The following is a 25,462-nucleotide window of genomic DNA, read 5'->3' as shown; positions in this document are numbered from 1 at the left end:
TGCTTCTCAACAGCCTTAATTTAACCACATATGCTAAGTCCATTTTGCCACGTAAAGGAAAATATTCGCAGGTTCTGGGAATTAGGATGTGGGCATCTTTGGGGGAACCATTATTCAGCTTACCACACATAGACAGCAAAATATGAATCCATAGATGAATTAGTTGCTGCAAGAAATGATAAAAACTTCACTCACATATATTTAAAACGTTATATTAGAACAACCTCCAAACAAAGTAGATAAAACAACTTTATTAAGTGAAAAATATCATAAATATATTTTGAAATAAGATACCTAATAACATAAACCAATGATTATTAAATAGACAACATATATCAGCTCAATGATTGCTTAGGCTTCCATGTGTCTCCCATTATTATGCTTTCGAGAATCCTGGGATTTCCTAAAGTTTTCAGGTAGGCACAGCATTTTCTAAAGGCAGTTATACTACCAACTATATAAAAGAGCATAGTGTTTTTCTTAGATATATTTAAAAATAAATTTTAGATGAAAAATATAGTTGGCTCTCTGTATCCACTGGTTCTGCATCCTTGGATTCAACCAATTGTAGATGGAAAATATTCGGGAAAAAAAAATACCAGAAAGTTTCAACAAGCAACACTTTGAATTTGCTGTGGACTGTCAACTATTTACATAGCATTTACATTATATTTATAACTATTTACATGGCATTTACATTGTATTAGGTATTATAAGTAGTCTAGAGATGATTTAAAGTATATGGGAGGATGTGCATAGGTTATATGTAAATACTGTGCCATGTTATATAAGGTACTTGAGCATCTGTGGATTTGATATCCAAGGGGGGATCCTGGAATCAATCCTCCATGGATACTGAAAGATGGCTGTATAATTAGCATTGATTATTTTTCAATAAATATCTCATAACATCCTGTAGAACTGTTTGGTAATAATTGTATTAAAATACAAACCTATTTGGGGAAAATAAAGTCCAACATTCTCGATTGTTTATATTAAAAGACCATGGTTAAGGACTTCCCTGGTGGCACAGTGGCTGGGAGTCCACCTGCCAATTCAGGGGACACAGGTTCGAGCCCTGATTTGGGAAGATCCCACATGCTGCGGAGCAACTAAGCCCGTGTGCCACAACTACTGAGCCTGCACTCTAGAGTCCACAAGCCACAACTACTGAGCCCACGTGCCACAACTACTGAACCCCGTCCGCCTAGAGCCCGTGCTCCGCAACAAGCCACTGCAATGAAAAGCCCGAGTGCTACAACGAAGACCCAGCGCAAAAATAAGTAAATAAAATAAATAAATTTATTTTTTAAAATGTCAATTTCTAAAAAAAAAGACCACAGTTAGGGACTTCCCTGGTGGTGCAGTGGTGAAGAATCCGCCTGCCAATGCAGGGGACACTGGTTGGAGCCCTGGTCCAGGAAGATCCCACATGCCGCGGAGCAACTAAGCCCGTGCATCACAACAACTGAGCCTGCACTCTACAGCCCTCAAGCCATAACCACTGAGCCTGCGTGCCACAACTACTGAAGCCTTCACACCTAGAGCCCGTGCTCTGCAACAAGAGAAGCCACTGAAATGAGAAGCCCGCGCACTGCAACGAAGAGTAGCCTTCACTTGCTGCAACTAGAGAAAGCCCGCGCACAGCAACGAAGACCCAACACAGCCAAAATTTAAAAATAAATTAATTAATAAAAAAAAGACCATGGTTATATATTTTATTCTCAGTTATCTAGCAATGTCATGTGAACACCCAGTACAAAATGACAGTTTCACAATGTGCTGATGGGTAAGGCTGTCAGCAAGCTCTTTCAAGTAAGACTCTTGCCCCGAAACTACATCTTGATTGTCAACTTTGCCCATTTAGTAATTTAATAATTTTATCCAGGGCTGATCTGGTTCTGATGCATTTGCTGTAGAGGATATCCTTTTCCCATTGAAAAGTTTACTTGAGAAATCAAATTAAGGTTAGAAGATTGCCTGATGAGTATAATTAAAATGTCAGGCAGCCTAAGGCACTAAAAATGCCCAGGCACACACTACCCTTCATCCCACAACTCCCTCTCTCCTAATCTGGCCCAAATTACAATAATCAAAATTTGTAATAGCATTCTACACTGGAAAATGTGGTACATTTGAAAAATGATGAATCAGAATTTTACTTGATGATTTCCCCTACCTTGGTTTTTCTAGCTGAGATAGCTGCTTATTGTCTTTCTCTAAAAGCCATTTCTTTTCAATTCTTGCTTCTTCCTCTAAAGCTGCAATACCGCTTTATTGCATTTACTGTCCAGTACAGTAGCCACTGGCCAAATGTAGCTACTGAGCACCAGAAATGTGGCTAGTCTGAATTGAGATGTGCTGCAAGTATAAAATACATACCAGATTTTGAAGACTTACATTAATGAGAATATAAAATATTTCATTAATAATTATATTGACTACCTGTTGAAATGCTAACATTGGGATTTATTTAGGGATACATTTGGTTAAATAAAGTATATTATTAAAATTAATTTTACCTGTTACTTTTCACTTTTTTAATGTAGCCACTAGAAAACTTAACATTACGTATGTGGTTCACAAATTTTTATTGGATAGTACTTATCTGAGGCTCCTGAAGACCTATCCTGCTACCTCTTTAGTTGTTTTTTATGGTCTGACCTCTCATCCATTCCTTTACTTTCTGGTAACTGCTTAGATTTACAAGGTAAAATAGCAAGTGAAACTCTGTGGCCAACCTTTAGAATAAGATAATTAAGTGCACTAATAGACAATGAAAATCTTCAATTCTTCAAATTATTGGATTGGCGCTTCAATATTAGAAAAAAGGGGGAGGATTGAGCACAGAATAGCCTTCATTAGTGTCTGTAGAGATGGACTGTGTGTTTATGGAGGATTAAAGAGGGAATACAAGAATCATTCTGGGGAGGAAACTCATGCACGCACAGATACACCAAAATAGGACGAAGAATGTATTCCATCACCAACCTTCCCCACCTGTCTAGGTTTTTTTTTTTTTAATAAATTTATTTATTTATTGGCTGCATTGGATCTTCATTGCTGTACCCAGGCTTTTCTCTAGTTGCGGTGAGCAGGCGCTGCTCTTCGTTGTGGTGCGCAGGCTTCTCATTGTGGTGGCTTCTCTTGTTGCGAAGCATAGGCTCTAGGCACACAGGCTTCAGTAGTTGTGGCTCACAGGCTCAGTAGTTGTGGCTTGCGGACTCTAGAGAGCAGGCTCAGTAGCTGTGGTGCACGGGCCCAGTTGCTCCGCAGCATGTGGGATCTTTCTGGACCAGGGCTCGAACCCGTGTCCCCTGCATTGGCAGGCAGATTCTTAACCACTGCACCACCAGGGAAGTCCCTAGGTTTTTTATTATTTTTTTTTAATCTATTTTTCTTTTGGCTTCTAATTTGTCTCTTTTCTTCTATGTGTACTAATTTAGACTGTTCCCTTGACGGAATGTAGCTATTAAAAAGATGACGGGGCTTCCCTGGTGGCGCAGTGGTTGAGAGTCCGCCTGCCGATGCAGGGGACACGGGTTTGTGCCCCGGTCCGGGAAGATCCCACATGCCGCGGAGCGGCTGGGCCCGTGAGCCATGGCCGCTGAGCCTGCGCGTCCGGAGCCTGTGCTCCGCAACGGGAGAGGCCACAACAGTGAGAGGCCCGCGTACCGCAAAAAAAAAAAAAAAAAAAAAAAAGATGACGAAAAACTGCTGGGAGATGAGGCTGCAGAGTGGTGTAGCAGATCTAAAGACCAAACAACATGGAAAGATGTTTACTTAAGTTGAAAAAGAACTTAGAGATCACCCTGTTCCATTTTCCACCCAAATCCAAAACCCTTTCATATACGGAATAAAGGCTGCCTGTGTTACAACATCACTATTCATCTAACATACCAAATATATACTGAGAAATGGGGGAAATCCTCTGAAAATATATTTTTTCAACAGGGAAAAAACATGAAGAAGAAAAAACATGATGCCATTGTTTGTGAACGTAAACAACTTCTGAATCTCTCTCCCAAAGTAACAAATTGTTGCAAATCACTGTGGTTGAAATACAATTTTCAGAAGGCTTACATGACCGGACTTGTCAGCTCGCAGCCAGTTTCAGCCATGTCAAGGAACCCAGGTAAGATATTATTTGTATTAAACTAAGTTAAATACTCTACTTAGCTTGTATTTTTCTTGATATTGAGGATATAAAATTAAACATTAACTATAAGTAGTGAGTCATAAATCTATTCATCAAAGTTCTTACATAGAAAAATCTAAAACTGACTTTGCTTCATGGTATAAATCTCTTAGTTTCTATAAGCCCTGAATCATTGATGTGACAAATAAGTAAGATGATTCCAAATTGACTGAAATAGATCAAATTTATCTTTTAATAAAAGTTAATGTTTAGGGCTTCCCTGGTGGCGCAGTGGTTGAGAGTCCGCCTGCCGATGCAGGGGACGTGGGTTCATGCCCCGGTCCGGGAAGATCCCACATGCCGCGGAGCGGCTGGGCCCGTGAGCCATGGCCGCTGAGCCTGCGCGTCCGGAGCCTGTGCTCCGCAACGGGAGAGGCCACAACAGTGAGAGGCCCGCGTACCGCAAAAAAAAAAAAAAAAAGTTAATGTTTAAACTTGACCTGAAAATGTCTGCATTGTTAAGGTAGGGAAAATTCAGTTTAGGTTCCTTCTTGATTTTGTCAGTATAGGAAGAACATGAGGGAAGGATAAACGTGAAATTTTGTTTTTCAAAAAGGTGTGATGGGCTTCCCTGGTGGCGCAGTGGTTGAGAGTCCGCCTGCTGATGGAGGGGACACGGGTTCGTGCCCCGGTCTGGGAAGATCCCACATGTCGCAGAGCGGCTGGGCCCGTGAGCCATGGCTGCTGAGCCTGCGTGTCCGGAGCCTGTGCTCCACAACGGGAGAGGCCACAACAGTGAGAGGCCCGCGTACCACAAAATAAAATAAAATAAAGGTGTGATTCCTAAATGCCCCAAAATGTCGGAAAATTAAAATGTTATGTTTTGAAAAGCATTAAAGGGTGTTAGGGTTATATGTGTGAGGTTTTAGACTTTTAAAAAAGATTTTAGATTAAAAATATGCTAGACACCTGAAAGGAATTATTCAGATTAATCTCAAACTATTCTCCAATTTAAAAGAATTACATGCCACTGAGAAAGTGGAAATTTCAAGCATCCTGATAGATGCTTGCCACCATATCAAATATAGTATCCATTTTCTAGAAAGAACTCAATCGACTAAAATTTCGAATTTTCATCTGGGCAGGTGTCAACAATGATTTCTCAAAGCCTGAGACTGTGTCATCTATGAATACCTTCTAGAACGTATATTTTGCTTTTTTAAATTGAGATGTAATTCATACACCATAAAGTTCAAACTTTTAAAGCACACAATTCAGTGATTTTTAGTATATTCATAAAGTTGTGCACTCTTCTAGAGCTTGTATTTTATTGTAAACCTTTCCAATGTTTTCACACCCACTATACTACTTAAGCCTCACAGGACCCTCACGAAACTGAGGTGCACTGTGCGCGGTTGCCACATTTACCCCAAAAGCTTTCCTAATTACAGCTTCACCTCAAAAGCAGAAGCAGGGTGAAGAATTAATAATGCTACTACCTTCGAGTTAGGGAGTGACAGCCAACAACCTAATCTACCTGTTTGTTTTCTCGCTTAGAGCTCTCGTTTTACTATGTATGTAAAATCTTAATTGCGCCTGGCATTTTCGACTGGTGCATCATCAGTGTGCATTCAACGACTGCCGAACAGGAATGAGGGAAGCCCCGATTAGAGGTGGTAGCAGACACAATCCACCTCCACCACCGCCACCCCCGCCCAATTTCCTTCCCTGACAGGCTCAGGAGGAAGCAGTGCTTTTCTCCCCTTGTATTTTACGGTATCACTAAAGGAATGGGGGATGTGCAGACTAAGAGGTGCGGTGTGAGAGGGACATAGAATTGTTATTCCGGCGTCGAGAACGCTAACGCCAGGGTCATCGGAGGTGCCGGGCGGAATATTCCGGGTGCCCCGCCTCCCTCCGTCTCACTGTACTCTGAGGCAGGGAACCAGCCAGACGCACCACCTCTGGCGCGGGAGACCGCCTACGGCCAACGTGCGCCGTCTGCGCTTCCCATTGGTCACAGCCGCCCACGTGACTTCTACCGCCAGCCCTGCCCCAAGCGCTTTGCCAGCCGGAGAACGGGTCTGAGCAGCGCAGCTGGGCGCGGAGTCCGCCCAGGTGTGGGAGGTCGCGCAGACGACCCTGCGAAGTTCTCCTGCTGGGAACCTGATTGGATGGATGGACGATGGATGAGATAGATAGATGATAGAGATAGATTAGATAGATAGGTTACTTAAGATAGATAGCGCAAGTACTGCCCAAAGTAAAACTCTTAATGAAGAAGCTGATCGAGAAGGTCCCTTTCTCCCCTTAGTGGCTTTTGTCCTCACTGAAGCCCAAATTTATCTGTTACTTTGGGGAGGCTGGAAACTGACTCACTGAAGCCCAAATTTATCTGTTACTTTGGGGACATCTACACTACACGTATGAACATAACTCTTTGGGGAAAAAAACAACCCATAGTATTTGTATGGGGAATTAAAGACACTTCTTAGAAAAGTTGAGGTGGTGGGTAGGATTTTGGGAAGTCCAGAGCAACCATCCTGATACATCATTTAAGATAAATTAGACACTCTTGGGAAAACAAAAATGATTAAAAGTGGAAAGAGACCCTGCCCACCTCTAAAAATGTAATAAGTATTGATAGGAAAGGGCAGAATTAAAAATATTTACACACACATAGGGGAATTCCCTGGTGGTCCAGTGGTTAGGGCTCTGTGCTGCCACTGCAAGGGGCCCGGGTTCAATCCCTGGTTGGAGAACTAAGATCCCACAAGCCGCGTGGCATGGCCAAAAAATTAAAATAAATATATATAAACACACACATGTATACGTATGCATACACATATGTATAGCTAGTGTAAATGGGATATATTAATTGTAGAAGTCAGTAGAGGGTCCAGTTATTCAGCTTCTTTCTCCCTTTGAGAGTGCCTGGATGCTCATTTTGCCTTTTTTTTTTTTTTTTTTTTTGGTGCTTCTAAGGCTCACCACCTCTCCCTTTCCTCCTCTAGATGGACACATTTACTTTTTTTATTCATAAAAAAAAAATACTAGGGCTTACTATATTCTAGGCACTGTGCTAGGTTCTGGGGTGACAATGGTGAACAAAAACAGTAACAGCCCCTTCCTTCCTGGAGCAGACAGTCTGGTAAAGGAGGCAGATAGCAGTCAATTACACACACCAATGTTAAATATAATGTGATAGGTGCTAAGAAGAGGTCCAGATGCTGTAATGGGGCTTGACCTACTAGGGAGGTTAGAGGCGGCTTCCCTTGAGACATAACCCAAGACTGAGACCTGAGGGGGTTAAGGAGGGTGCAAGTTGCAGGCAGAGGGAATGGCTTGTTCGAGGGAGAGCTAGTAGCCTCTCCCCTTCCAATGACTGTCCATCTCACCTATTTCCACTAAACACACATTGATCTTGCCTTTTAGTTGTCAGAAGACAATTTTTTCTTTCAATTCCAAGTCCTTAGGGAGTAATGGTAACCCATAATTATTGTTATAGACAATGTGTATCCAATAGGTAAGTATGCTAATATACACATCTAATGTGCATAATCATCTCTGTCATTTTACGTAATGAAAACATGCAATGATCATAACAAAATCTAGACTACGATGTATCCAATAGAACTGAAAGTGCTATAGATATTCGAAGTGGTGAGAGATTACATTATTTTGGAAGACTCAAAAAAGGTAACTTAGAGAAAGTAATTTTTGAGATATGCTTCACAGGTAAGATTTGGTCGAATGGAGATACAGTTTAGTTAGAGCATAAGGTTCAAGGAGAATAGTGAGGAGGACGGACAGGTAAATTGAGATTATTCTAAGGGCACTGAAAACCAGTCCAAAGACTCTGTAGAAGCTAAATGGAAATGTTTTATTTAAGTTTTAAGGACTTTTCTAAGATACTTTTCCCCTCCAATGTTGACCTTGGAAAATTTAAAATCTACACAAAAGTTGCACAGATAAGTCTACGGTTATGCATATACTCTTCACATGGATTTACCATTTTTTTGGCCACATTTGCTTTCTGTCTCTGTGTCTCTCCACACACATACACACACACAAAGGCACATACTCATGAATGCATACACAGATGTTTTGCTTTGCTAAACCATCTGAGATAAAGTTTCAGACATAACTAACTTGATCTCCAAGTAATTCCACATATTGTCTCCTACGAACAAAGGTATTTTTCTGCATAATCTCAGTACAATGATGACAATTCTGGGATAGTTTTAAAATTAAAATGTGAATAAGTATTTATGTTAATAATAATAGTAATGCATTACTTATTTTAAATGGCTTGCAACAGTGGCTGACACATTATAAGTGCTATATAAGTGTTTTCTTTAAAAAAAAATACACTTTCAAGGTTGGGAAACTAAAGAATAAGAAAAGGCATATAGTGAAAAGTCTCTCCTGCATTCTTGTCCCCCATCTGCTCAATTCCTATCATAGGTAGCCACTGTTTTAGATTCTTGGGTATTCTTCCAGAGGTTCTTTTTGCAAATATGAACAATTGTGAATATAAATTTATATACCCCTCCCTTTTTAGACAAAGGTAGCACATTAAACACACTGTTTTTACTTGTTTTCTCACTTAACACTATGATCTGGAGCTCTCTCTGCATTAATACTTACAGAGCTTCCTAATTCTTATTTATAGTGGCATAATATTCCATAGTGTGGATACACCATCATTTATTTAAGTAGTTTCCTACTGATATACATTTGGGTTGTTTCCAAACACTTAATATTGAAACCAATGCTGCAATAGATAACCTCAAGCACATTTGCATTTGTAAAATTTGATAGATACATTGCCCCCCACAGAGGTTGTACCAATTTACACTTCCACCACCAATTGTGAGAGGGTCTCCAGGATTTTGATAAGGTTCTATACCAAGAGTTTAAAATATGTGAATGTGCATTATTATTGCTATTTTGCAACTTTAAATGAAAGGAGAGCTGCCTTCACGACAAAGGAAAAGGTAGGGCTGTCCTTAGATCAACTTACAAAGTAGCCAACATTTTTCCTCCAACCCTTTTCTGTCCCATTCTCTCCACCCCCTTATGCAACTTTATAATCATAATCAACAATATCTGTGTAGGGCACTGAGCTAGGTTCCAGTTATGAAATAGATACATGTGCTCAAGGGTTTTGCCACTTAGTTGGTCAGACATACACAAAATACAAATAGTTATTATGTTGAGTTCCAGAATGGAAAACACACCTCTTGCTTTGGGCACAATCTTTTGCTGCATCCTATCTCTAGGTCCTTCCTTCTCTGCCCCTTTGCCTACCCAACTGGGATACCCAAGGCTTGTTGGCATCCTTACAGCTCCTTCATTTCTCCCAACGTCCATCACTGAAACTTATCCAACTTGTATTCCATCTTTCTACTGCAGATACTAGATTTTGTATTCCCCAGGTGACAATTAATCAGGTAAAATAATAGTTGCAAATCATTATGCTTTTGATTGGCACAGGTAGGGCTGGCCCTAAAGCCATTTTGAAGTAGATGATATTCGTTTGGAGGGTGTCCCCACTCGGTTGCCCTTTCTTCTCTCTGGGCACCTTCCCTCTTGCGTGGACTCTCAGCCCTCACTGGTGCCTTCATCTTTTCTCAGGTAATTGTCAAATTATCCTTGCTGGGGTGTCAGTTAATTGTTAGGGTGTCATTTCAAAATGGCTTGAGATGAGATACTCTTGAAACAAAGTAGAAACTGAAATGACAGGAAATATGGTTGCAATTTTGATCAAAGGGCCATATATTTCACCTACTATCTAAGCCACCTCCTTAGGAGCTTACCCTTGGCTGAGGCGAATTCATGCACTGAGACCCTGGCTCCCCCTGCCCCCATCTCATCCCTCCCACTCTATTCTGTGTAGCGTCCTGGAGCTCTGGGGACCCTTGCCCTCAGAGCTCTTTACTTGTGAACCCAGCCAGGTTCATCACTTCATATAAAGGACTTGAGCATCCTCGGATTTTGGTATCTGCCAGGGGAGAGGAGAGTGTTCTGGAAACAATGCCCCTCGATACCAAGGCACAACTGTACTTTTTAATTTTTATTAGCTGGAGTTTTAACATATACATTCTGTCTTCCAGCCACAACCAACTCTTCCATGTTTTTTCCATCAGTTGATTCTAAAATTTAAAAACCAACAATCTTGGTTTACGTTATTGTATCTATGTAAATATAGTCTAACACCAAGTCCAGTGGTAGTAGCTAAGACATATGACATATGACTTATTGCATACCAGGTACTTCATGAACATTATTGTTTCATATTAAGAATAATCTTAAAGTCCCTTTTGACAAATGAGGAAACTGAGGCACAGAGAATCTAAGAACAGGAAATTAGAAAGGAACTGAGTCAAGACTTTCTCCTATGTGAGGATAGGATACAATTTTCTTTTCTTTAGATCCAAGTTTAGAACTCTTGCCAGCTGGAAAGAGAATGCACATCAAGATCATATATACGTATTTTTTCTTTCTTTTTTGGGGGGTGGTGATGGTGGTCTTTAGCTCTGGTCAGTTTTCTTTTTTTCCATTTCTGTTGGTGACTAATTTTAGCCACTTCAGGATTCCCCTCTTCCTCAGCAGATGGTTGAGTTCTCTGCTTCATGGACAAAACTGACGTCATTGGGGGTAAACACCTTAATCTCCTTAGCCCTTATTGCAGTCTTCCTTACATGAGCATCACATCTTCTCTCTTTCTATCCTATCTCAAAGGAAGGGAAGAACCCCCCCACCCCATTCAAAATTTATCCTTCCTCACGTTTTCATTCTCATTTCTCCGAAACCTCTGGGACTCCACCTCAACAATTTGCCCTACTCTACCTTCCATTTTCCATCACTCCTGTGCTAATTCCTCTCCTCAACCTACAAACCTGCTCAAGACTCCCAACTTAGAGAATTCCTTCAATACACCTCTTCCTCTCGCTACTGTCCATTCTCTCTCATTCCTTCGTCAGGGCACCTCTTGGAAGAGTAGTCTACACTTACTGATGCCAAGCCTAGTCTGGTAGCTCGAATTCACGCTTCAGTTGTGCAAACTTCCTTTCATTCTCATTGTGTGACTAATTCCCTTTTGCTGTTCTTCAATCCTGGGTGATACTGGTAATCCTTTTTTTTTTTTTTTTTTTTTTTTTGGTAATCCTTTTTTAAAGGAGCAGCGTGTCCTTGGTAAGAGACTTTGAGCCTTCCTGAGATTGACTAGCAGTCCTGCTAAATGTAAGCACATTTTTTGGAAATTATTATTCAGATTAGGTACTGTTAACAATCGGACATTCAACTATAATATGTTTAATTGATTCTGAGAGGATGTGTCCTTTGAGATGGGGCAATTACTGTTGATTTTATACTTGAAAGATTAAAATGTTCAAAATGACTGACTCTTAAGCACTAGCTAATGGCTTCACGCTCTCCTAAAAGAAGCCACTTTCCTTACTTGAAGAAGAGGTCACATTGAGTTTGAGACAAAGCCTTGAGTTCCATGGAGGTGGTGTGTTTCTGAAAAAGGGAGGCATGTGTTTTCCAATCTGGAAGCAGATGGTCCAGCATGTGGAGAGGCCAAGACTTCCAATACCCTCTTGTCCACTTGTTATTTCACAAAGGTAAAAGGTTGTGCAAAGAAGAACTACAATCCTGCAGCCTGTGGAACAAAAACCACATTCACAGAAAGATAGACAAGATGAAGAGGCAGAGGGCTATGTACCAGATGAAGGAACAAGATAAAACCCAGAAAAACAACTAAATGAAGTGGAGATAGGCACCCTTCCAGAAAAAGAATTCAGAATAATGATAGTGAAGATGATCCAGGACCTCGGAAAAAGAATGGAGGCAAAGATTGAGAAGTTGCAAGAAATGTTTAACAAAGACCTAGGAGAATTAAAGAACAAACAAACAAAGATGAACAATACAATAACTGAAACGAAAAATACACTAGAAGGAATCAATAGCAGAATAACTGAGGCAGAAGAACGGATAAGTGACCTGGAAGACAGAATGGTGGAATTCACTGCCGTGGAACAGAATAAAGAAAAAAGAGTGAAAAGAAATGAAGACAGCCTAAGAGACCTCTGGGACAACATAAAATGCAAAAACATTCACATTATAGGGGTCCCAGAAGGAGAAGAGAGAGAGAAAGGTCCTGAGAAAATATTTGAAGAGATTATAGTCAAAAACCTCCCTGACTTATAAAGCAGAAACTAACACACCATTGTAAAGCAATTATACCCCAATAAAGATGTTAAAAAAAAAAAAAAACTTCCCTGACATGGGAAAGGAAATAGCCACCCAAGTCCAGGAAGCACAGAGAGTTCCAGGCAGGATAAACCCAAGGAGAAACACGCCAAGAGACATAGTAATCAAATTGGCAAAAATGAAAGACAAAGAAAAATTATTGAAAGCAACAAGGGAAAAATGACAAATAACATACAAGGGAACTCCCATAAGGTTAACAGCTGATTTCTCAGCAGAAACTCTACAAGCCAGAAGGGAGTGGCATGACATATTTAAAGTGATGAAAGGGAAGAACCTACAGCCAAGATTACTCTATCCTGCGAAGATCTCATTCAGATTCGATGGAGAAATCAAAAGCTTTACAGACAAGCAAAAGCTAAGAGAATTCACCACCAAACCAGCTCTACAACAAATGCTAAAGGAACTTCTGTAAGTGGGAAACACAAGAGAAGAAAAGGACCTACAAAAACAAACCCATAACAATTAAGAAAATGGTAATAGGAACATACATATTAATAATTACCTTAAACATGAATGGATTAAATGCTCCAACCAGAAGACACAGGCTCACTGAATGGATACAAAAACAAGACCCATATATATGCTGTCTACAAGACACCCACTTCAGACCTAGGGACACATACAGACTGAAAGTGAGGGGTTGGAAAAAGATATTCCATGCAAATGGAAATCAAAAGAAAGCTGGAGTAGCAATACTCATATCAGATAAAATAGACTTTAAAATAAAGAATGTTACAAGAGACAAGGAAGAACACTACATAATGATCAAGGGAACAATCCAAGGAGAAGATATAACAATTATAAATATATATGCACCTAACATAGGAGCACCTCAGTACATAAGGCAACTGCTAACAGCTAAAAGAGGAAATCGAAAGTAACACAATAAGAGTGGGGGACTTTAACACCTCACTTACACCAATGGACAGATCATCCAAACAGAAAATTAATAAGGAAACACAAGCTTTAAATGACACAATAGACCAGATAGATTTAATTGATATTTATAGGACATTCCATCCAAAAACAGCAGATTACACTTTCTTCTCAAGTGCGCACGGAACGTTCTCCAGGAAAGATCACATCTTGGGTCACAAATCAAGCCTCAGTAAATTTAAGAAAATTGAAATTATATCAAGCATCTTTTCTGACCACAACGCTATGAAATTAGATATCAATTACAGGGAAAAAAACGTTAAAAACACAAACACATGGAGACTAAACTATGTTACTAAATAACCAAGAGATCACTGAAGAAATCAAAGAGGAAATTAAAAAATACCTAGAGATAAATGAAAATGAAAACATGACGATCCAAAAACTATGGGGATGCAGCAAAAGCAGTTCTAAGAGGGAAGTTTATAGCAATACAAGCCTACCTCAAGAAACAAGAAAAACAAAAAAAGGTTGTGCAAATACTCTTCATACTCTCTTAACGCTCTGGGATTCAGGAGTGGTCACTACCAGCAATAGAGTCCATATGTACTTAAATGACTTTCCCTGAGAATAATCACCTCCCAGTAATGAAATAGGGGATTAAAGCTGTGATTGCTTAAAATTATGCCTAGTGTTGAAAAAAAAATTAATTGGTCGATCTAAGAAAGAAATGGAAAATTTTATTTGAGCCAAATTGAGGATTATAACCCGGGAACAGCCTCTCAGAAAGCTCTGAGAACTGTTCTGCCTGTTAAAGGTCAAAGCACAGTTATATAAGTTTTTGAGACAGGAGGCTGTACATTAAATGACATATTGTTGACAATTTACATAACCCAGATCTACAAGTAGTGGGTCATGGGTTATGGTGGCCCCTTATAAGAGTAACAAGGAAGGTTATCTCCTAGGGAGGTCTGATTACTGCAGATTCACAATACACACTAAAAGGGAAGGAGGAGGCGGAAAGAGGCAAAGAAAAGTTTTATGTTTAAATTTTTCTTGTCTGCCATAAAATATGAATTTTATTTCATCACTAGTGATGCAGGTAAAGTACTGTAAAGTTTAACACAGAGGAATCCCTTTTGGAAGAAACTATAAAACAATTCCTTCAGTTTAAACTAAGCCACATTTTAATTGACTTCACTTTGGACCATAAACTTCCTGTATGACCTTTTATTGTTTTCTGGACTTTCTCATTGCCTCTCTGCCCCTCCTCACATGATTTGTAGTTATGATATCTTCAAGTTTCCCCAAATTTTCAACCATGCTATCTCTTCTACCAAATCTCCCTTTCCTCAGGGACTTCCCTTTTAGAGCCGTTCTTTTGCTCTAATCTCATCACTCTCTAGGTATGGTACACCGTTGGATCCACCTTTTGCTAAATCTTCTTTTTCTTGGTTTAGTCATACTCTGCTTTACTGGAAAACTTTCTCAAGAGGCTTCCTAAGAAATTGTGCATGGGAGAACAACTTCTTGAGTCCTTGCATGTCTGCAAATGTCTTTCTTCACCTCTCACAAATTATTGAGAATTAGATAGGCAGAGACTTCTAGGTTGAAAATAATTTTTTATAAAATCCTTGAGGGCATTAATTGTTCTACTATATTCTAGTACCCAATATTGATGGGAAATCAGTCATCAAACTAATCCATGTTTCTCTTTGGAGAATTTTAGCATCTCCTTATGCTTGGTATTTTGAAATATCGATATGCTCCAGAGGTGAGGATTTTATTTCCCCATTTGTTGTCCTGAGAACTTGGTGGGGTTTTCTGTTTTTTGGTGGGACTTTCTAATCTGAAGTTTGGTGTCCTTTAGCTCTGGGAAGTTGTCTTATGACAATTTCCCCCCTCTATTTCTCTCTTTCTGTGACTCTCATTTTTTTTTTTTAATATTTATTTATGTGGCTGCGTCGGGTCTTAGTTGCAGCACACAGGATCTTCATTGCGGCATATGGGATCTTTAGTTGTGGCGTGAGGGCTCTTTTGTGGCATGCGGGCTTCTCTTTAGTTGTGGTGCGCAGGCTCCAGAGAGCACGGGCTCAGTACTTGTGGCGTGTGGGCTCTAGAGTGCACGGGCTCAGTAGTTGTGGCACGTGGGCTTAGTTGCCCCATGGCATGTGGGATCTTAGTTCCCCAACCAGGGATCGAACCTGTGTCCCCTGCATTGGAAGGCGGATTCTTAACCACTGGACCACCAGGGAAGTCCCTCTGTGACCCATTAATCAGATGCTGGTCTTTCCATATTGGTTCTCTGTATCACCTATCTTTTCTCTCATATTTTAAAATTTCTGATTTTTTTCTGAGTGATTTCCTCGACTTTGTTTTTTCAGACCATCAGTTGTATTTTTAATTTTAGCAATCATATTATTAAATCTGAAAGATTTTGTTGTAGGTTTATTCTTTTTTGATAGTATTCTCTTTTGTTTCCTAAATGTAATATTTTCTTAACTCTCTCTAAACATATACATTAGAATTTGCAAACATTCCCTTCTGTTCCTTGAATTATATCTGTTTTCTTCAGTGTTACCGTTTTGGTTGTTTATCTGGCATTTCTCTTTCATTCTGTGGTTCTTCTCAGTTGCCTGGTGATCTTTTGTTATATTAAAGAAATACTGACCGGTTAGCTGGTGTGGGTTTTTTCTGTTGTTATGTGAGTAGGACTGTTTCCCCAGGTGGTAGCAGTAGCCACCATGTTCCAGGTGCTGTCCTGCACAAGTCAAATATATTAATTCATTTAATCATCTCAATAACACCTCTACAAGGTAGTTACTGTGGTATCTCATTAAGTTTAATATTCCATCAATTGTAAAATGTACTATAATTTTGTTTCCTGCTAAGAAGGTAAACAATGCTGTTGGACTATGACATGCCATAGACTATAAAACAATTCTGTTTTGGAGGCATTAAAAAATCTTAGAATTGATAAAATAATACATTATCATTCCCATTTTACAGTTGAAGAAACTGAGGCATCGAGAGATTAAATAACTTTCCCAGGTTACATAGTTTTATCTGTAGTGGATTTTACATTTGAACCCAAATGATCTGGCTTCAGAATCTTACCACTATGCCTAACTGCTTCTCCAGGGCTCCTCACTGAGTGGGGACTCAAATGGGGGCTCTGAGTTGGGGGAGCTTTAGGGTGATGAGTTAGGGCAGCTGGCTTTCTGGCCCCAGGTCCCTCAAATGCCAGAACAAGGAGACCTTTAACCCAAGGCACCAACATTCATAAAGACGTTTTAGTTTTCTCCACAAGATTTGTTCTCCTCTATTAGAGAAGAGTGATCTGGATTTTTTACCTGAAATCTGATGGGTCTAGTGGGCTGGGGCTGTCAAGGGTACCAAGTGGTACAGTTGATCCTCATCAGAATTACAGTCAATGGCATGTCTCCCTTTCCCAGCTTCAGGGTCTTGGTGGAGTAAATGGGTTTCCTGTCGTGGGTTCTTGGCACTTTCTCTGTCTGGCTCACTTGTCCATATTTGTCTTCTCTGCTTTCTGCCTTCTAGAAACGTACACAGATCTCTCATCTGCTCTTGATCCTGCTTCCCACTCTCTTCACTGTTGTGGTTTTACTCTTTTTTATACTTTCATTTTGGTGGGGTCTTGGGAGAAGACTAGGACTAGTAGAAATGGGAGAGGTCAGTGCTTGTGCTCAGTCTTGAACCAGAAGGCCCTAGACCTCTAGTTTTAGTGAACAAAATCAAGATTATAAAAGGATGACCATCATTTGAGAAAAGAAAATATTCACATTATAGCTGGCAGTGGAAAAGCACTTATAAAACCTTAGAGGCATATTTGCTTAAAAGTTTTCCTAAATGCAACTGAAGGATTCTCAACATACAACAATATTTTTAAGAGTTCCAATACATTGAGGCTTATTATTTGCTTTATGAAGGAATTATTCTTTCAAAAAGATTAACCATGAGATTTTTCCAAATTCCCCACTAGGTCATTTAGACTACAATTTTATTTTCAGAACTCTGTGCAGATATGTATATATCCACACAACTTTTCAGCATAAAGTGAAATACTTTTTCCTTCTGGATATTAAAAATTCAATACTTGGAAAATAATAGAGCACTTGAAATGTGGCCAGTGCAATTGAGGAACTGAATTTTAAGTTTTATTTAATTTTAGTTAATTTAAGTTTAAAAAACTGATACTTAATTGTTGGAGAAGTTTTAGGTACGTTTGGAACAACTTGGATATACGAATTTACTTTTTAACTGTAAACGTCATGAAATCAAAATACAAGGTTTTCCAATGAAATCAGTTGATATCTGGATTGAGATGTGCTCTAAGTATAAAATAAACACTGGATTTTGAAAACTTAAATATAATAAAGAGTGTAAAACATATCATTAATAATTTTATATTGATTTTGTGTTACAGTGATAATACTTTGGATATATTGTCCTAAGTAAAATATATTACTAAAATTATTTTTACCTGATTTTACCAGTAGAACATTTAAAATTCATACATAGCTTGAATTATATTTCTACTGGACAGAGTTGACCTATTCCAGTGCAAGGCTTTGCTTTTCGATAGTCATTATGATGCTGGGATTTCATCCCTCTCCTTGTCTAAGACAGTTTTAAGTGACTAGTGGTGAGTGATTTACAGAGTTGATGGAGTTTTCTCTTTGAGTTCTTATGCAGATCACCACCCACCTTCTCAGCCCAAGGAGAATAGCATTGGCCAGAACCATCACCAGGAGGAAATAATCCACAAGTTGGCCAGGCAGCTGAGAAACATCGGGGACAACATCGATCATAGAATGGTTCAAGAGGTGAGAATTCAGTTTCACCAGTAAGGGCCTGTCAGGGAGGAGGAAAGAACAAACAGAACAATGGCTGTCAAGTGGCTGGGATGCCCAGGAATTAGCAGAAGACACAGATTAATGATGACTGGATTACCAAACATTAGATCTGAAAATTGTGAACCTGGGTCAAAGCCAGTATTAGATCTCACACTTGCTACTCAAACTGTGTGGTCCAGGGACCAGCAGCATCAGCATCATTTGGCAGCTGGTCAGATGTGCACAATCTCGGGCCCCAGCCCACAACTCTGGAATCAGAATTTACCGTTTTACACACACCCTAGGAGATTTGAGTGCACATTAAAGTGTGAGAAACTTTGCTCCACACCCTCAAACTAGGATGCATGTTAGATTCACCTGTGAAGTTTTAAGAATTACAGATGCTGGGCCCCACCTTGAGAGGTTAGTCCAGGTGAATCTAACACTCCATCAGGGAGGAGAACCTTTGCCTTAGATGGTGGTCATCCTCCTTGAACCAAACCAGGTTATGATCTAAGCCCAACTCCCCCTGATTTCTTTGTTTCTCCTGATTATTGTAAGAGATATAAGGGGAACAGGAAAGAATAATCATTACTGTTTCAAATCTTAGGGGTGATGAAATCCACAGCCCACTTAGTTTTCCTCCAGAACAACCTGCAGTTGGCAGCAGCTAGAGAATGATCACGTGGGGCTCTGTGGTAGAGGGGTGGCTGCCCCTCAGAGCCCAACTTCCTCCCCTTAAATGCATCACAGGACAGGTACCTGTGGTGACTTCTTGTTTATCACTGCTGCTACCATCATGCTGACTTCAGGGAGTGCCAGGCCCTCTTCTATGCTCTGGTCCAAATGTGGCAGTACTCAGCCATGCCCTCAAATAAAACATTCCCTGAGACAAAACAAGAATGGAAGGTCCCAGCAATAATGTTACTGAAAGTAAGAAGGAAACAAACACAAATAAAATACTGATAGACCAATTTCACTCCAACAAATATTTATTGAGTGCCTACTATGTGCCAGACTCAGTTCCAGGCAGAGAGCAGGAATGGAAGATGAGCCTGCTGTCATAGGACTCATAATGTAGGAGAGACAAACAGTAAAGCAGATGACTAGACTCTAGGGGATACCGAGTGATGGAGAGTGACTTTGGATGGGCCATCAGGGAAGGCCCTCTCTGGGGAGGCGATATTTGAGCAGAGACTGGAAGTGAGGGAGTGAGCCATGGGAATACCTGGGAGGGAAGTGTTCCAGACAGAGGAAACTGGGAGGGCAAAGTCCTTGGGATAGGAACAACAAGGAGGCCAGATTGGCTGGAGTCGGGGGTGTTGAAGTCCAGGAGTTGGCCTCCATCCTAGAGACAGGGGTAAGGTGTTTGGGTTTTGCACCAAGTATAAAGGAAGCTTCTGGGGAGGGAGAGCAGGAGAGTGCCATGTGCTGATTTACGTTTAGAATGAAGCCTGGCTGCACGGTGCAGAGAATAGGCTGTTGTGAACATTAAGAGAGAGAATCTATGTAAATCACTTGGAATAGAGACTGACCCACAGAAAATGATCAATAGATGTTATTGAAGCCAAAATATTAATTTGTTTCTGGCCTTTGCCCTTGCACTATTTGGAGTTGAACACTGCTTTGCTGTGTATCATTTATTACAGGTCATTCATGATACTCTCCACCTCCCTTCCATGCTCCAGCTTCTTCTATAGTTTTCACTGATGACCGTGCTTTATGAATTCTGGGCAAGTCCGTAGTTCAACTTTTCTGCTTCTTTGTTAGCTAACATTCTGAATACTCCTGGTTCCTTCTAATTTTTCCTCTGAAGAGGAGAACAGAGTAGGACAAATCACAACCACCTATTTTCTAAGTTTACCTCAACCCAATCAGGAAGTCACTTCTCCATGTAACCACCTCTTCCATTCTTCCATTTTTCTTTTCTTTCTCTCCCTTACCTTTTTTTTGGTAATGATTTATTTCCCTTACCTTTTAAGTTGTAATTTACTTATGTTTTAAATTTACCTCTGCAACTTAATAAACTGACACTTTTCTTTTTTAAAAAAATAATAACTTTGAGAAATAAAATTCACATAACATACAATTCACCCATTTCAACAGTATAATAAATGGTTTGTAGTATATTCATAGAGTTGTACAGCCAGTCATCACAATCAATTTTAGAACATTTTCATCACTCCAGAAAGACACCTCAAATCCAATAGTAGTCCCTTCTCGTTTCCTCCCATTTTCCCCCCTGGCCCCACCAATCTATGTTCTGTCTCTCTGGATTTGCCTATTCTGGAATTTCATAAAAGGGGACTAATATAATATGTTGTCTTTACGTTTGGCTTCTTTCACTTAACACAATATTTTTTTCAAGGTTCATCCATGTTGTAGCATGAATCAGTACTTCATCTCTTTTTATTGCTGAATAATATTCTTCTGTATGTATATATCACATTTTGTTTATCCATTCATCACTTGATGAACGTTTGGGTTGTTTCCACTTTTTGACTATTATAAATAATGATGCTGTGAACATGTGTGTAGAGACAAAACAAGAATGTGTAGGCATGTTTTCAGTTTTTGTGTAGGCATGTTTTCAGTTCTTTTGAGTACATACCTAGGAGTGGAATTGCTGGGTCATATGACAACTTTATATTTATATATCACATTTTGTTTATCCATTCATCACTTGATGAACGTTTGGGTTGTTTCCACTTTTTGACTATTATAAATAATGATGCTGTGAACATGTGTGTAGAGACAAAACAAGAATGTGTAGGCATGTTTTCAGTTTTTGTGTAGGCATGTTTTCAGTTCTTTTGAGTACATACCTAGGAGTGGAATTGCTGGGTCATATGACAACTTTATATTTAACTTTTTGAGGAACTTCCAGACCATTTTCCGAAGTGGCTGCACTATTTACATTGTGGCCCACCAGCAGGATACAAGGGTTCCCGTTTCTCCACATTCTTGTCAAAATTTATTGTTAACTGTCTTTTTGATTATAGTCAGCCTAGTGGGTGTGAAGTAGAATCTCGTTGTGGGTTTGATTTGCACTTCCCTGATGGTTAATGTTGTGCATCTTTTCATGTGCTTATTGGTCATCTGTGTAACTCTTTGGAGAAATGTCTATTCAGATCCTTGGCCCATTTTTAAATTGGGTTGTTGGAGTTCTTTATATATTCTAGATGTAAGTTCCTTATCAGATATATTATTTGCAAATATTTTCTCCCATTCTGAAGTTCGTCTTTCACCTCGTTTTATGTCTTTCACCTTCTTGATGTTCATGGAAGTGCAAAAGTTTTAAATTTTGATGAATTTCAATTTATCTATTTTTCTTTTGTTGCTAGTGCTTTTGGGGTCATATCTAAGAAACCATTGCCTAATCCAAAGTCATGAAGATTTATACCTATGTTTTCTTTCAAAAGATTGACTTTTAGCTCTTAAATTTAGGTCTTTGACCCATTTAGAGTTAATTTTTTGTATATGGTATGAATTAAAAGTTCACCTTCATTCGAAAGCACATGGGTATTCAGTTGTCACAGCACCCTCTGTTGAAAAGACTACTTTTTTCCTACTGAATTGCCTTGGCACCCTTGTTGAAAATCAACTAACTGTAAATTTTGGGGTTTATTTCTGGACTCTCAATTCTATTCCATTGATCTATATGTCTATCTGTATACCTGCCCTAGCTTTTCTTGCAACATTTTACAAAGCTAGCTTTGACCTAGACTTTTAAAGTAATCTTGTCTTGTACTGCAAAATTGCATTTTAGAACACTTTAAATAGACCACAGAATATTTTTAAAATAATTTTTAAAATTCCTCCTAAGTTTGCCTCTAAAATGCTAAACAGTCAAATGCATGATTTACTCTGCTACTTTAAGGCTTACCTCAAGCAACTATAACAGAATTTCAAATCCGGCATGGTATATTTCTTTCATATAGTCATTTATTCACCTTTTGTACTTTGTTTAATCAAGTGGTCACATTGATTCTCCAGATATCTTCCTGCTTTTGATGTATTTAAAGAAACTTTTATTCTTGCTCTTGGAACTCCCCGACAAGGAGCTCACCAAGGTGTATTTTTGTCTACCAAATTGATTGTCCTTGAGCTATCACATAGCTTGACTTCTTATTCTTTTCACTTAAGCAAGTGTTCTGTGTTTTCAAATAGGCCTTGATTCTCAAAATAACATCTTCTATTTTACCATCTAGTTTTGAGGGGTTCTGGTTCGAGGACCTGGTCTTTCTTGGGGTTTTTTTTTGTTTTTTTTTTTTTGGTACGCGGGCCTCTCACTGTTGTGGCCTCTCTTGTTGCGGAGCACAGGCTCTGGACGCGCAGGCTCAGCGGCCGTGGCTCACGGGCCCAGACGCTCCGCGGCATGTGGGATCTTCCCGGACCGGGGCACGAACCCGTGTCCCCTGCATCGGCAGGTGGACTCTCAACCACTGCGCCACCAGGGAAGCCCAAAGTGTGTTTAAAAATAGTCTTGGGACTTCCCTGGTGGTGCAGTGGTTAAGACTCCGTGCTCCCAATGCAGGGGGCTCGGTTCGATCCCTGGCCAGGGAACTAGATCCCACACGCATGCCTCAACTAAGAGTTCGCATGCCACGAGTAAGGAGCCCACGTGTTGCAACTAAGGAGCCCACGAGCCGCAACTAAGGAGCCTGCGAGCCGCAACTAAGACCTGGTGCAACCAAATAAATAATATAAAAAATATAGTCTTCCTGTTGCTTTTACGATCTTAAATGTGTCTTTGAAATTTTTCTCCACAGGACTCGCTCCTGGGTTCTAGAAACTTCCCCCTCCCTGTCCCTACAGGCCTAGGAGTGGCAACAACTCTGCTGTTGCCAGCCTACCCTTATGCCTCCTCCCCCAACTTTTGTAGACAGTGTCTTTATCTGATCTTCCCTGAATTATTCCTAATTTGAGTATGCCATCTGTTTTCTCTGGGACCCTGACAGTAACGTATGAGGAATTTCTTAGTTTGTTAGAAAGACAAGAGGGAAACGAACATTTATTAAACATTTTCTTCCACGTACTCTGAGATACTCTTATGTGTTTCATTTAATTTTCCAAATAACTCTATGAATTAGTGGAATAGGTATTTCAGGAGAGGTATTTGAGGTTCAGAGAGATTAGATATCCTATCCAAGGTTACTCAGCAACTAAGTGGCAAAACTGGAATTTAAATATACGAGCATCTGACTCAGTGCTCTACACATTTTCTTGTCTGCCTTGCTGGAAGGAAATTCATTCAATTCTTGTAACTGATATCAACTATAAAAGGGAGAAAAAAAGTTCTTTCATGATTTCCAGTTATTGATAGGACAAAGTCTAAATTCCTTAGCCTGATGTTAATGGTTTATCATGCATTCATTCATTCAGTCAAGTAATATTTATTGAGCACCTACTATGTGTCAGGCTCCATCTAAGTGCTGGAGATATGGCAGTGATCAAAAGAGAAAACTTCCCTAATCTCGTGGAGACAAACAATAAACAAACAAACAAAGAATATAGTTTATCAGATAGTCATGAGGAGTGTTGGGGGATTTGCAGTTTTAAGGGAAGGCCTCACTGAAGGTGCCTTCTGAGCAAAACCTTGACAGAGGTAGGGGAGGGTCCGTGGACCTGGGGAGAGAGCAGTGGAGGCAGGTGAATAGCAAAGACTGAGGCAGGGGCATGTCTGGCATATTTGAAGAATAGCAAGTGGCTGAAGCTGAGTAATGCAGAAAGCTGTAAAGATACGGTCAGAGAGGTGGGTGGCAGGGCCTTGAGGTCACTGTAAGGGCTCTTTTGAGTGCGGCCGAACCACTGGAGAGCACTGAGCAGAGGGGCCGCATTGCAACAGTCCCCGAGGCTGCTGGGTTGAGAACAGACTGCAGGAGGAGGGCAGGGCCAGGGAGAGCCCTTTCTGTCTGGCCCCCAGCCTTCTTCTCCTGATACTCCCATAAAAACAGTGGCATTTACTTACAGCTCCAGAAATCTGCTGTGGTCGTCACTTCCAACTTTGCTCATATTCACCCCTCTTCACCATCTAAGTCTGTTCTTCCAACCCCAAAGCAGACTCCCTTACTTCTTTGAAAGGACTAAGAAAGTGCTCTGGGAAGCCAGAGAAAGAGGTTAATCAACCCTGAAAAGAGTGCCCCTATTTGCTGATGGTGAAGATGGGAAAACGTCCAGAGGAAAACTTCCCAAGGTGCTGTGGAGGGTATGGACATTATGGAACAGACTAAGATATTCTTCCACTCATACACTTCATGAAGCAGCCCTAGATGCTTGTCCGTGGCATTGATTGAATTAATATCAATACCGAATTTCTAACTTTGGATTATTTTATCACTTAAAAAACAAATTTAACCTCTTTCTTGCTCTCTCTCTTTTTAAACAGGATTTTCAACAAGAAGACAGAGCTATCCTGGCTCATATTGTCTTAGTTTTCTTTGGAGGAGTTCACATGTTGTTGCGCTTTCTCTGGAATAACCATGTGATGTAAAAGGAATGTAAATGTCAGGTTCTGCTTTCCTTCTACCCTCTGAGAAAATATGCATCCCACTGGGGCAGATGGGAAGAAGACCCGTCTCTACCTCCTCTGTTTTCACCCACCATTGTTGCTTTGTGCCTGATTGTTGGAGAACTGCGGACTCACTGGCCATTTGTCTGTTCACTGGTCAACCAGAGATGAGATGTCTATGACTGCCCCATGGTAGAGCCCAAGGAACTTAGAAACCCAGGAGGCCTTGCTGCTTAGGAAATACCAGCGCTGTGGATAGTCCCAGTGCTCCTTGTAAGGAAACCTTGAACATTTCCTCTTATGAGGGAAATTGAACCTCATCCCCAAACCAGAGGTCGCAGGAATGGGGGCTTTCTCCTGGCCCCCTCCCCTGGGTACCAGGCCCTCCAGCAGCCTGTTGACCCCACTCTCGTTGCCCACGTCCAGACCTGCAGTGCCCCGTCCTCTTTTTACCTTTCTGTCTACCTCATATTCCTCCCTCCCTTTGAGAAGTATGGCAAGTGTTAAGAAAATTTGTTGTTATAAATTATAAGTTCTGTATATGCGTTTTGAGTTCTTTGTAGGAAAAGTGTTATTTAAAAAATTAATATAATTTTAATAAATATGGTTATTTTATTGAGCATGAAACACCTGTGCATATTTCTTTTGTGAAGGAGGGATTCCGCTTGTTCCTGCTCATATGGGGTCATAATTTTGTAGTTTGATCATATATAGCATCGGGAAATGTCCTCATTTTTTAGGTCTGTCTCAGGCAATGCCTATCATCACCTAGGTTTTGGCTTCCTGGCAGGGAACAGATCC

General features: G+C 40.2%; 2 protein-coding genes across 2 annotated transcripts in view; one reads left to right on the top strand and one right to left on the bottom strand.

Annotated features, from left to right (window-relative positions):
* The window catches only part of KCTD20 (potassium channel tetramerization domain containing 20), a 94,890-nt gene that overhangs the window by 42,233 nt on the left and 27,195 nt on the right, over positions 1-25,462 (bottom strand). The gene's annotated exons all lie outside the window — the stretch shown is intronic.
* PXT1 (peroxisomal testis enriched protein 1) lies at positions 3,964-24,643 on the top strand (the record flags this gene model as incomplete). The annotated part of the gene is made up of 3 exons (XM_082847926.1): positions 3,964-4,135; positions 18,011-18,141; positions 24,539-24,643. 3 exons carry the CDS (start codon positions 3,964-3,966, stop codon positions 24,641-24,643), a joined length of 408 nt encoding a protein of 135 aa, XP_082704052.1.

Source organism: Leucopleurus acutus (assembly GCF_964270905.1).
Source record: "Leucopleurus acutus genome assembly, chromosome: 10".
In the NCBI taxonomy this organism is placed as follows: Eukaryota; Metazoa; Chordata; class Mammalia; order Artiodactyla; family Delphinidae; genus Leucopleurus; species Leucopleurus acutus.
The sequence above is the reverse complement of the archived record's forward strand: the minus strand, read 5'-3'. Positions and strand labels throughout refer to the sequence as shown.